At 38.7% G+C, this 13571-nt stretch overlaps 1 protein-coding gene and 1 long non-coding RNA gene across 22 annotated transcripts in view; one reads left to right on the top strand and one right to left on the bottom strand.

Moving 5' to 3' along the window:
* NIN (ninein) overlaps positions 1-11360 on the top strand; it is a 95591-nt gene extending 84231 nt beyond the window's left edge. For 6 of the 10 annotated variants that reach the window (XM_042943171.1, XM_042943170.1, XM_042943173.1 and 3 more), the window contains 4 exons: positions 1240-1344; positions 4788-4988; positions 8772-8885; positions 11032-11360. In XM_042943171.1, coding sequence (XP_042799105.1) covers positions 1240-1344; positions 4788-4988; positions 8772-8885; positions 11032-11241 — 630 coding nt within the window. In that variant the 3' untranslated portion in view covers positions 11242-11360. Of the gene's footprint in view, positions 1-1239; positions 1345-4787; positions 4989-6787; positions 7115-8771; positions 10119-11031 lie in introns of those variants that run through there. The other 4 variants (XM_042943176.1, XM_042943180.1, XM_042943179.1 and 1 more) reach the window with 4 other exon arrangements.
* LOC122222617 overlaps positions 1-13571 on the bottom strand; it is an 80975-nt gene that overhangs the window by 31134 nt on the left and 36270 nt on the right. For 2 of the 12 annotated variants that reach the window (XR_006203803.1, XR_006203805.1), the window contains exon 4: positions 12112-12187. The exons of the other annotated variants lie outside the window; for them this stretch is intronic. This is a non-coding gene — a long non-coding RNA (uncharacterized LOC122222617). The remainder of the gene's footprint in view (positions 1-12111; positions 12188-13571) is intronic. 12 annotated transcript variants of the gene reach the window in all.

The following is a 13571-nucleotide window of genomic DNA, read 5'->3' as shown; positions in this document are numbered from 1 at the left end:
GTCTTCGGTTGGTCACACAGACCAAGGGTGTGAACACCATGGGTGGACATCACTAGGGACCGTGTTGGAGGGGGGCTACCATGTGGATAAGTCTCTAGAGCAACTTTTGCTTTCTGTACTTGGTTCCCTGAAGTAAGAGATCTAAGCCCAGTGCTACCCTGGGAGTTCTTGTCCCTTGTTTTTCTTTCTTCCTTCTTCTCAACCAAAACTCAGAGTGGTCACTGTTACCTTCCTCTTCTGAAAATTATGGTTTGTGTAAAAATCTGGGAAGAATGATGAACAATCATTTGTTTCTGTCACAAAAATTTTATGAAAATTTTAAGTTTGTGAAAGTTATGACCATAGGCGGTAAGAAGACTGGTTTGTGCTCTAAAGCCAAAATGCCATTTAATTTTAGGTACATTCAAGTACATTTTTCAGAAAGATAAAGGGTTTCATCCAGCTGCTCACTGAGAGAAAAGTCTAATGATAGGTTTTAACTTGAAAAGATTACTCTTCTGTTTAAAAATTCTTGCTACTCTCCTCAGCTCTTTTTGATAGAAACCAAAATCAGCCTTCTATAGAAGTGTCCTGTATTTCTACTTAGCAATATTCCGAATTCCTGGGTCAGGTAGCTCATTAGATTCTTCCTGCAATAGAGAATTCCAAAAATGGATACTCATAAAATCTTCAAATTTAGTCTTTAAAATTGAGAAAGGAGTTAAATAAAGCAGGTTTTTTGTACTCTGTTTTAAACCCGACTTAAACTTTGCCTTAAGACTGTTTTCCCCACCGATCCATCGTAGAGGATCATGAAAGTGATGTAGTGAAAACTTCTACCTTTTTTATTAATAAAACGTACTGGAAAATATCAGAGTACATGGTTCATGGTAAGGATAAATATTTCATGAAATTTTCTTTCAGTGATATGCACTTATAACTGATGATGCGTATATATGTACTTATGGGTATGAGTTTATGTCCTGCGTGTGTTTCTTACAGTGAGTGACACTAAAGTTTGCAAGCCAGGTGCCTTACGGAATCTGTTCTATGTAAGCAGTGATGATCAAAAACTAAATATAATTGATGCACTGAATCATAGTACTGTTTTCCTTTGCTGAATGATCTTTGCTTTCTTCCAAGGGGTGAGATTTCTGACTAGCATGGATTTGTCAAAATAAAGAAGAGCAACTCAAGTGTTTGTTTGTAAAGGAAATTTTTGGGTTTTTTTTTTTTTGTTTTGTTTTCTTTTTTTTTTAGCAGGTCAGTCAGATGAATTCCCTTGAAAGAGAGTTAGAAACAATTCATTTGGAAAATGAAGGCCTGAAAAAGAAACAAGTAAAACTGGATGAGCAGCTAATGGAGGTGAGTTTTTAAGCAAAGGGCCTCAGTCTGAAGAATATTTTAATCCACGGATGTGCCGTTTGTTGAAAGAGAGCAGCATAGCATGAATTCCTATTACGAGAAAAACTGGAAAAGTATGCTGCCAAGCTGAATTCTTTGGTCTGTCTTACCAAGTTTGATAGACATTTTTGCTCATTACATAGTCACGGGAATTTACACTGCTTCACAGAGGAAGGAATAATGTGGGTAATCCTAAAATGCAAGGACCCATACCTCAACAAATTCAGGGGGCGGGGACTCTGATATTGGCCCAGAGCTCCCCACCACTGCTGTGATTGTAACGGTTTCCCGATACCTCCCATATCATACGTAGTGTTTTATAGATGGATTGCTAACAGCCTCTTGGGTTAGGAATTTGGGAATATCAGCATGTAGAAGTTTAATGTTCAGGTGCTGTCATGGTTTATTACAGATTTGTAATTCAGCACTGCCTCGGGAGAGGTACATCTGTTAAATATAAAAATGGAGTTGTAAAACTTGTCAGCTCGGACATTGAGTATCCAGTCTACCAGATTGCTTTCTGATTACTAAGTACAATTACAGGATGTAAAACAACATCCGTACAAATCCTCCTATAATAAGTAAAAACTTCACAGAGATATTTTGCTTTGGGTAGATGAAAATATCACGTAGTGTACTATAAAATTTATCTCAGGTAGAGAGGCATGGGTAGAAAATGTCTTTGTGCTCTTAAAAACTACTACGAATACAAATATCTTAAAAACAGAATTATAGGATGAGAGAGATTTAAATATTTTAAGAAATTGGACATGCCAAGGTAATTTTAAATGGATGATTTTTACGAAATCTGGCGAAATACTGGCAAATATGTCACACTGACATTTAAATGACCACTGAGGTTTCTGCCAATCTTATGTTCTCTGATTTATCCACTAATAGGGAGATTAAACTATAAATAGCATATAATAAGTGTGTTCAAAAGCCCAAGCTGCAGGCTATGTTTAGATACAGACATGCTTTCTGATGAAATAATTATATATTGTGAGGAGTAAGATATCTGAAGCTAAGCCCCACCTCTCTAGTACCAAATTGATAAGTAACAGGGTATATACTTAGGCAGTGGCAGATCCTCTCCGAATGTTCTGCTAACAGGCCAATTCTTCTCCCACCTGCTCGAGCCGTCCTCAGAAACCTCCATCTCTTCCTAACCCCCCTTGACATGATTAGCCATCATAAGCAATTTCCCTTCATTATTTTTCAGAATTTTTAGGATCAAGGAATTTCAGGAAAGCTTTCTCATCTGATGTAGGCACTCCCTTGACGGAAGGCATCTCTCCTCATCTTTCTATGCCAGTTTAAAAGTCGCTGATGTAATACAATACATATCCATGCTCCAGGGCATGCTCCCACATCACTAGACTAGGAAATAGAAGAATTTGAGTCACACTCTGGGGCTCTTTGAACTACATGAGGCGGTGTTCTATAAACAGTTCATTTTGAACATTCAACAAAGGGGTTCCAGTCCATATTAGCACTTCTCAAGTCCACTGGGTACCTCCGGTAGCCAACAGTTTTCAAACACTCAAACGAGAAAATTGCCATTTGGAGATGCAGAATATAAACTGTAAAACCAAGTATTTAACATCAGATCCACCCATGCTGGACCTGGAATCTTCTAAATAATTGTAGTGGGGTAGGTGGAAGAAAAGGTGGTAAGTTCCCAATCCTCACATTGCAGGATCAGAGAAATAAGATATTTTAAAGTTTATACACGGAGAAATGTAAATGTTGGGGTTTTTGTAAGTTCTTTCTGACTTGAGCACACCTATTCAGGTATATAATATACCCAGTTTTAACTGTTCTCTTTTTGTAACTCATACTTTTCTTCCTCTCTTTATGACTCCTGTAATTTTCTTTTGTTTTTGTTTTGTCTGTGGCTAACCTGTACCTAGAACTCTGTGGTTGGAACTAGCAGAGAAGGGTGCAGTTCTCTGCCTGAGATAGTGTGTGAAGGTAGAACATTCTCTTTCAATCAATTTCATAGCATGGAGACCTCTCATTAGACTCCCTGTTCATGTAATCATTTCTACTGACTGTAACAGTTAATACATACTTAAGGTAAGAGCCAGTATTCATTTTCAGTTTGCTTTAACTGTGGCATATGTCTGTTTACATTTAGGCCAGGATTTTCCTCAGTATGTAAAGATATATGTGAAGAAACTCATCCTGCTGATAGAAAATCATGGGATCATAACTCTCCCTATTCTTTATTCCTGAAAATAAAATGGTGGGTTTTCTAAATCTGTAACTAGAAATATTTCAAAACGGGTAATCTCCCACCTCAGAACTTTAGCTTGAAGGAAATGGATAGTGGCTCTGAAGTTTCATGGTAAATGTTTAGTTATAGTCGTCTCTTAGAGGGCCTATTTCCCCTCTCAGAAGCCTTGAGGTGCTTCTTCTTGAGTTTGGTACTTGGTCGTCTTCATTGCATGCCTTCTGTTGAGTCCTCAGTCCGCTGAATGTATCGACAGATGTGGAGTGCCATGCTTCACTGGCCACATGCAGTGTGCATTCTCCTTCCTTTTCCTCTCCCCAACTTCGGCATGTGATACACACATCATTGTCTTATGGTCTTGAACAAGTATTTCTATATCACCCTCTGTCCCAGAATTGCTTATCTTACAGTGCCATTTAAGAGTTGAACATTGACAAAATAAAATAGGTTAAAATAATTTTGGATAGGAGATTCTTTGACTCAGTTGCTAACCTGGAAAATACATAGTCATTGAACATTTGCTTTTAAGAGTCTTTATGAATGGTAAGTAAAGTGGCAAAACCCTAAAGCTGAACCACTTTCTCCCCTTTGCTTACCCCAACTTGTGTCTTTATTTTTATTTTTTAATGCTTTTATTTTTGAGACAGAGAGAACATGAGCAGGGCAGAGAGAGAGGGAGACACAGAATCCAAAGCAGGCTCCAGGCTCTGAGCTGTCAGCACAGAGCCTGACGTGGGGCTCGAACTCATGGACCGTGAGATCATGACCTGAGCTGAAGTCGGTTGCTTAACCGACTGAGCCACCCAGTGCCCCGCTGTTTTTTTAAACAGGCATAATTAAAAGTTCTAGTGCCAGAAACAATGAAGTAGAATTCAGACACATGACTTATATCATGTAGGTCCATCATGAGTGAGGAAGTACATCTTTTAAGTCTAAAAACCTTTAAGAAATCCTACTTCTTAACTATATTATCTCCTAAGGAAAATGACCCTTCCCGTTACTCACTTCTTACTCAAGTCACGTACTGTCCTGTGTTCAAGTGATCAGTGGGTCTGAGAGGCCGTTAATGAATTCATCAGCTTCATTCCCTCTGCTTGACATTTGCAAGGGCAGCTCTGTGCTTGAAGGCACTGCGGCTGACCGGGCTCCGCCTCCCTCTGTCCTCCAGATGCAGCACCTGAGGTCCACTGTGATGCTTAGCCCATCCCCTCCCACGTGGGATCTCCAGCTGCGCCAGCAGCAAGCCTGTCCGACGGTGCCCAGGGAGCAGTTTCTGCAGCTACAACAGCAGCTGCTGCAGGCAGAAAGGATAAACCAGTGCCTGCAGGAGGAACTTGAAAACAGGACCTCCGAAACCAACACGCCGCAGGTACGAGGCTCTGTTTTCCCTCATAGTAAACTCAGATCACCTAATTTGACCTGTTTATTGGGAAGTTCTACCCGTTCAGAGGTGGAGATTAAGAACTTAACGTGTCTGTTGAAGAGTCTCACCTTACCTGTGTTTACACACCCACAGAACTGCAGTGTTGTTTGGGTTTGGTTTTTTGCAGTGATGCTTTTGAGCTCTCAGCTTCTAAGCTGGGTGATGAAGTGTTCTGGGTCTCCTTTGCACATTCGTAATCCATGACGAAGGATCAGGATCACTTAAGCACAGTGTACAGCTGACCTAACAGTTTTTGACTTGACATTTGTGCGATGCCAGAAATATTACAGAATTCAAGTTCACCTCTAAGATACGCAGTACTAACACAGGCCCCTAGGTTTTCCTGTACCAGAGGGGTACAACCTGCTGAATTCCATAGAATTCACAAGTGGGGACTTTGTGGAGTCAGTGACATAAGGGAAAAATGTCAACTATGTTTGAAATCATCTAGTTTCAAAAACTCTTTCAGAAAATCAACATCTTTTTCCCCTTCCCTTTGAGTTAGAATCATCCTAGCTTCTTACAGACATAATCTGATACAAGCTGGATTTTCAAATAGTTCTCTTAAGTGCTTCATTCATAGTCCAGCTTTGCTTGTCGATTTTGTTTATTCAGAACCAATAAAATTAAAATTACTCCTTCGTTTGTATAATTTTAAATGAATCCTTTCTGGTTTGGATGCTCATCTTCTGTCTCTCAGTGGACATTTAATAAGGAATTTCCCCAACTCCTTTTCCCTAATTGTCTCAAAGTGGCTTTGCAAAGTCAAATTAGCACTACAATTACACAGTGGAGCAGTTCTGTCTTCCTCTTCTCGTAGTATATATCTATGGTTTGTCATTATATCCTCTGTCATCTGCCCTTTCAAACAAAAGGTTACAATTAGTTTTGTCTTTTGTGCTTTAAAAATCCACGTTTTTGGAAGCTTCCTCTATTCCACTTCAGTTTCCAAATATTAAAATTGTGTAGATGGGCTGTCGAAGATACTTCAGTAATTCATTACAGAATTGAGTTATAAAACCTTGACCTCAGTTTTTAACAGACATTGTATCCATTGCTTTCTCATTCACGCTATTTTCAAAACATGTTCTTCCAACCCACCTGCCAATGTTTAAAAATAAAAAAATATCCTTTTACTCCAATTACTTCAGGATAAGATTAAAAAAACCTTAGTACAGTTTTTGCCTAATTTTTTTCTAATGTTTATTTTTGAGAGAGAGAGACAGTATGAGCAGGGGAGGTACAGAGACAGAGGGAGACATAGACTCTGAAGCAAGCTCCAGGCTCTGAGCTGTCAGCACAGAGCCTGACGCGGGGCTTGAACTCACAGATTGCAAGATCATGATGTGAGCCAAAGTCAGACGCCCAACCAACTGAGCCACCTAGGCGCTGCAAAGACTGTTGAGGTTTTTGTACTAAAAAAAAAAACAAAAAAACTTTTTTCTCCAGCCAGATGGCAGAGTGGACTGCTTATTGTTGTCTCTAGAATACCACTGCAGGCTCTTCTGTTTCTGGCCCCTGAGCTGACACTAATTTTAAGATTACAGAACATTATTAGAATCTGCACGTCGCCTCTGTGTGTGGAGTGATGTGATTTCTTCTGCCTCTGTGTTGCTTTGCTTGCATTGTAGTGTTAATGTGTGTGCTTTTAAAGATTGTTTGCATTATAGATGTGTGAATTTAGACTCCTCCCCAAACATGATCTTGACATGGGGTGAAGTATACCACTTGCCTTCTTTCCCTAGGCCTTGCTACCGGAGCAGCGAGCAGTGCATGCAGATTCCTACAGAAGGATTGGGCACCTGTGAAAACTGGGCTGCTATTGATGACATTTCTTACCATGGCAGCTACTCAGATGCACACGCTCCCCCCCCTCCCACACACACACACACACACACACACACACACAGAGACATAAGCTGGAAAACATTTTGGAATCAAGTGCTCTTTTAAATTATATTATTATTATTAAGCCTTTGCAGTATTAGGTCTCTTATTTATTAACGTAGAAATGACAGTTTGTGAATCAAATTCACAAATTTCAGCTTGTTACAAATCATTTTATTTATACCATTTAAAGAATGTGGACTTGAGATTCTTGAAAGGATGTATTCTATATATTTTCTCATTCCATATGCTGTAACTATTTTTAATAAGAGGTACTACTTTTATATATGGAATTGGAAGAAAATTTGGGTTATTTATACTGTTTTGTATAAGATGTATCATGCTTTTTTGACAGGAAAAAGAAAAATTTTGATGAAAACAATAAAATAAATTTTAAATATATGACTGCCTTTGTTTTTCCTCTTTGGCCATGCTCCATGTTCTTTGAGTTATGTTTTGTTTTGTTTTGTTTTTTTGTTTTTTGTTTTTTTTTTTTTAATTTTTTTTTTTTAACGTTTATTTATTTTTGGGACAGAGAGAGACAGAGCACGAACGGGGGAGGGGCAGAGAGAGAGGGAGACACAGAATTGGAAGCAGGCTCCAGGCTCTGAGCCATCAGCCCAGAGCCTGACGCGGGGCTCGAACTCACAGACCGCGAGATCGTGACCTGAGCTGAAGTCGGATGCTTAACCGACTGAGCCACCCAGGCGCCCCTTGTTTTGTTTTTTAAAGCAAGTAGAAATCAGGCATCTTCCATTTACGTTTGACCTTTAAAAAGCCATTCTATCTTTTTTTTTTAAAGCTAAATGTTCTCAAAGCTTCTTTCTTGAAATTTACTTCCTGCATTGGACTTTGACCTACTACAGTTGTCTTCAAACTAATCACATGGTTCAGTTGTTTATATCTGAATAAATGCTGTTGCTTTATCCAAACATTGGCTTCCAGTCCACGTTTGGTCATTCTCCATGCTTTTAAAAGGGGTTATACCATCAGCCATTAACACCTGAGTTTTGCTTAATGCTTGAAGAACCTTTAAAAACCTGAAATTCCTTACATGGACATTTTCGTGACCTGCGGGGAGGGCAGCTGGCTGCACTCACACTCTCTTCAAAACCCGCATAACTCCTTAACCTATCACTGTTGTGTGAGAAGAGGAGAAGCCCTGGCTCTGTTTCTGCCCTCTCGTTTTATCTATGAGTTGTTTGTGGGGAGATTCTTAAGTTTTTTTATGATAAACCCAGCCTCCAATCCAGATGTTTGCTTCACAATGGCAAGTCAAATTGGGAAACGGATGACAATAACTGGCAGGAAGAAGCCGGTTATTATAAAGAAAGGAACAGTAACACCCTCACAGTAATCAGCCATTTTACACAGGAAAAATGGACACACAAATTGCAAGCTGACTGGAAATGCTAAGTGATCCTGAATAAACTCAGTTTTGTTTTGGTCTTGAGAGACCCACAGTGTTGCCAAGGCCCAAGTCACAGATGGAAGGTTGATAACCTTATTTTTAATTTACCATTGAAAACTATTTTACTAGAAGAAGTGCACACAGGTACTAAAATGCGGGTTTTAAGAATTTTGCTTTATCTCAGGGGAAGATAGTAACACAGGTAAGATTTTTTTTTTTAATCTTTGATTCTCTGATAGGATTACTTTTCTCATGTGCAACCCATGCAGTGTTCAGAGCCCCCATTTCATCAGAAATCCACCCCTCCCGTTACAAAGGCACATATTTACTGTCCTTTCTCTAGGCATCTTGTGGGAAAAATAAATTACTAGGGCTTTCTTTTCGGTATGGCATATTTTTCAAATGACAACACATTTTCTTCTTCCCTTCAGGGAAACCAGGAACAACTGGTAACTGTCATGGAAGAACGGATGATGGAAGTTGAACAGAAATTGAAACTGGTGAAAAGGCTTCTTCAGGATAAAGTGAATCAGCTCAAAGAACAAGTGAGCCTCCCGGGTCCTCTCCACCCACCCACCCCACATTCCACTTTTAACTCCAGTTTTACATTCCTTTATTGCCATTAACGTGTTAATTTTTGTTGTCAAATAAAGGCAAATTCTACTACAAACGTATAGCAGGACTTAGGATTCACTGTCCCCCATACCACTCCAAAAATATGAATTCTGTATTCTACATTATTTTTCCAGAGCTCTCCTAAGGCCTGTTTGTCCACAATTTTGAAAATGTACATTTGCTAAGAGACTCATCTGGACATAATGCATTCCTAATGAAGTTCCATGGCTCAAATTTAATTTTTGTAGTTTTTTTTTATTTGCCCAAGACAGTAAACATTCTATTTAAATAACTAGAAAATTTATGTTGGTAAAAAATGGGGAGATAATAAATGGAATTTTAGCTTTGCTGTTTGCGATGGCTATGACGACTTCAAAAAGTCTTCTGGCTATATCCAGACCCCAAAAGGCTGTGCTCTGAATTAGAATAGGGACCCTGACCTGCTGGTGGCAGGTGGGGCCTGGGTTTAGAAAGTATTTGTGTAACCACTGAAGAGACATGCAAAAAAGGACCACTCTATAGTAAAGATTTATAGCTACTTTGGAAACTGAAATTAAGACCTGGGGAGGTGGGGGCAGAAATTGTCCCACCTGGTTTTCTAGACACATAAAACTTAAGAATAATAATACCAAGAGAAGGTCTTAATGGAGAATTAGGAACTTTTCTTTGCCCAATATCTTAATCACAAAATGGAAAGAAAAGAAAGTCTTCCACAATAAGCATTTATTCAACCCTGTGATCATTCACTTATTCAAAACATAGTTACTACATGCCAAGTCCTTTTCTAAGTGCTAGAGATATGACAGTGAACAAAATCCTGCCAATGGGGAGCGTAGTTCACATACAAGGTATTAAGCATTTGGCAAGGTGGTAATTTTAAACAAAGAAAATCCGATCCACTCTATTTTCAGCAGAGGGGAACACAGGGAAGAATACTTGATCTAACTCCATGCTTTAAAGAAAGTTTCCTGAAGGCCTCTTCAAGTATTGACAGCTGAGTAAGATTTGAACAGGTGAAGAAGTGTGAGAAGGGCATTCTAGGCTACGGGAACATCATGCAGTTACGACAACATATGGTGTGTGGACATCTACAAATATTTTGGCATTAACAGATCATAGTGTCCTGAGAGGAGCAGGAGAAGAAACGGGAGAAATAGGGAGGAGTGGGCAGTAGAGGGTCTTAGGATGAAGAGCCAGGAGTGTTTTGTAAACGGCAGGAAGGAAGGGAGAGAAGAAGGGATGAAATGTTTCCTTAGAACAGCTCAATAGGGTAGGTTAGTATGTTACACTTGCCCGTCATCTAGATTCCAGGCTTCAGGTGTTATCGTCTTTATCATTGCCCTTTGCAATGCTAATAAATTAGCCACTCTCAGTTGTTCTTTTTTCCCCTGAAACCTCTATACTTTTAGATGCCCTGGTTAAAACTGCCTGTAAAATGAGGTGTAATGAGGGAAGGGAGGGTTGGAATATATATAATAGGAACCAAAATAAAATTATCGCAAGGCCACTGACAAGTTTTCCCATCCCTTGACTATATATTTTAACTATAAAAATTAAAGTCTATCTTCTGACAAGTTCTATGTAAAAGAGGAAGAGTTAAGGAAAAGGAGCTGCCCAGATCTTACCTCTGTATTATAATACATGAACCAAATTTTAAAATAATCAGTAGGTTATAGCTATGAATGGGAAGGAAACTCAAGCATCTGTTAAGAACAGAGTTAAAGTTCACACCCTAAACCTCAGAAGTTATGAAAGTATTTTGCTATTTTTAGAGAAAGAAAAAGCAGTAACACCTAATTTACTTAGGTGGGAAAAAAAAAGCTTTCATTTTTTGAGCTTTCAAATATCAATCTGTTCTTTTATTAGTGCCTTCTACAAACTTTATGCAAAGAAACAGCTTGGAAAAAGTGGATGTGCTCTGCCTGTATCCCTGATGCCACATCTGATGTTAAACCTGTATTGTTAAATAAAAGAATATAAGTCATTTGCCTTTATGAACAACTGTTCTAATGTCAGACCTTAAACCTAAGACAGTTACAGAAATGGAGTCAAAATGTTTCTGGTTTCTGTTTCTAGCTGTGCAAGAATACTAAAGCAGATGCGATGGTGAAGGATTTGTATGTTGAAAATGCCCAGTTGTTGAAAGCTCTGGAAATGACTGAACAGCGACAAAAAACAGCAGAAAAGAAAAATTACCTCCTAGAAGAGAAGATTGCCAGCCTCAGTAATATAGTCAGGAATCTGGCACCAGCACCACTGACTTCTACACCTCCCTTGAGGTCATAGCCAAGCCAAAGGATACACTCATTTGTGCACTTTACTGAAATGGATGGAACATTTCAGTAGGTTCTCTCAACCCTTTTTTTTTTTTTTTTAAACCTTTACTGGTTTAAAGTTCAGCTCAACCTAAAACTGCCAGCAACAGAACTGTACTCTCCATTCACTGTAATTAGTTTTTCTAAAGAGACTCTAATGGGAGCTGCAAATAGTCACATATTTCACTGTTTAAATTATTCCCCAGTTTTGAATTTTAAAAACATACCCTGATAGCCACCAAAAAGGTGGGTATGTGAACACAATGCAAGAATCTTAAAACCCCCAGTTGTGAATAAGTTTAAAAACAAAACAATATTATGTACAAATGTTTGTGTAAATTCCAGGTATTTTAAGTTTTAGATCTGATGAGTTTGTTTTGATCTTTATTTGAAAACCAAATGTCTGTCTTCTTACACATTTAAATATGGAGAAGTCATTCTGTTTCCAATAATTTTGGCTCTTTAGTGCGAGACCCTGAGCTCAATAACCACGGGGGACAGAAGAGCCAAAGCCCATGTACTTGACCTTCTAACACCTATGGCAGTATTACCACTCCTGATGGATTATGGATACTAAAAACTGATTTACTCAACTACACTGTTAACTAAGGTTAAAACTGTACTTGCTTTAAAAAACCCAACTTTCTTTAAGCATTTTTTTTCCTTCTGACAAGTTTCATTTGGGGAGCTTATCTTCTAAGAAATGGATAAAGCCACAATAGCATTTGAGCTATAAGGAAAGCACTGAACACAAACCACTTTCAACAGTTACTCTTAGAAGAGAGTTAAGCAAACCATGTGGGTTTCTCTCTCTCTAAAGTCTTGGAGTTCATCAACTTACTTTTAGGGTTGCTTCAAGAACTCAGGGAACAATATTTTAAATGGTCTTCCTGAAACAGTAGGGCCTCTTTAAGAATCTGAAATGCATAAGCCATGTGACCTTATTTGTCTTAGATTTAGAGCCATAGGATTTTTAGTTTTACATTTTTACTGAATTTACTCTTTTGGAAAAAAAAGCATTGATTTTAGCGTTAAAAACCTAACTTGAAGTTATTATTTGTTTAACAGAGGAATAGGAAGTATGGAAATTTTAACCTAACACCTCAAATCTGATCATAAGAATTTCTTAACTCTGATAAGCACTGGCATGCATTCTGAGGTAAAGGAGTGCCAAATAGGATTTTCCATTCAGTCGCAAGACCAGAACTTTCTAGAACAGTCAACATTTTAGAATAGGTAACTTTTATTTTCCCCAAGTAAAATCTTTGCTTCTAGCCCACTTCAGCTAGTCAGGCATTGGTGGAGGACTTACTATGTGTAAGACACTAACAAAGCTCATCTTAACTAGCTATTTGTTTTTGTGGGACAGCAATTAGATGAGAAAAATTCACTCTGATACATTCCTGGAAGGCCAAGCCCATCAATTTACAAGACAAATAACAGCAAAATCACATACTGCTTTATGGGCAGCAACAAAAGATGAAGCAAACCGCCTAAGAGGTCATACAGAGTTAACAAAAAAAATCTTTGGGCACCTGGGTGGCTAGTGGGTTAAGCATCCAACTCTTGATTTTGGCTCAGGTCATGATCTCACGGTTCATGGGATGGAGCCCCTCGTGGGGCTCTGCCCTGACAGCATGGGCCTGCTTGGGATTCTTCCTCTCTCTCTCTGCCCCTCCCCGACTTGTGCGCGCAAGCACTCGCGCTCTAATAAACAAAAAAAATTTTTTAACAAAATTTGCATCAAGCAACTTTAGAGCTCTTTGTGGCCTAACCATCTATTAGTCCCACCTGACAACCTACTGCCAGCACCGGAGTCCTCACTACCAGAGCTCTGACAAGGCATGGCCGTTTGTGGGACTGGAATTCACATTCATGAGACAGACCTTTTCATGTTTGGACAGCTCTTATCAGAAAGTCATGAATACCCCCCTCGAAAAATAACTAATTTTAATTCTTCCCTTTAGTTATCCTTCAAAACATTTGATGTCTGCTGTCACGCCTTCCTTAATCTTTCTTCCCCAGTACAAACATTACTAGTAAGCCCAACTACTTGTATGGCATAGGCTTTAACAGAGAATCTTTTTCACTTAAAACTGTGTTTAGACCTAGGCTACTAAGGTCATAAATAAACTATGCATCTGTGGTATATTTATGTAATATGATTCAAGTTACTCAAGGTTATTGCTATCAAAACTGAACAAGCAGATTACTCAAATTACTGGCTTTAGCATATGATCACGTGTTGTATTTTTTACATTATGAAAAGCATAGGTTAATTTCTCATTAATGTGTATTTAC

The sequence above is a fragment of the Panthera leo genome, chromosome B3 (assembly GCF_018350215.1).
Source record: "Panthera leo isolate Ple1 chromosome B3, P.leo_Ple1_pat1.1, whole genome shotgun sequence".
NCBI lineage: Eukaryota > Metazoa > Chordata > Mammalia > Carnivora > Felidae > Panthera > Panthera leo.
Note: the sequence above shows the minus strand (reverse complement) of the source record. Positions and strands in the feature narration are given on the sequence as shown.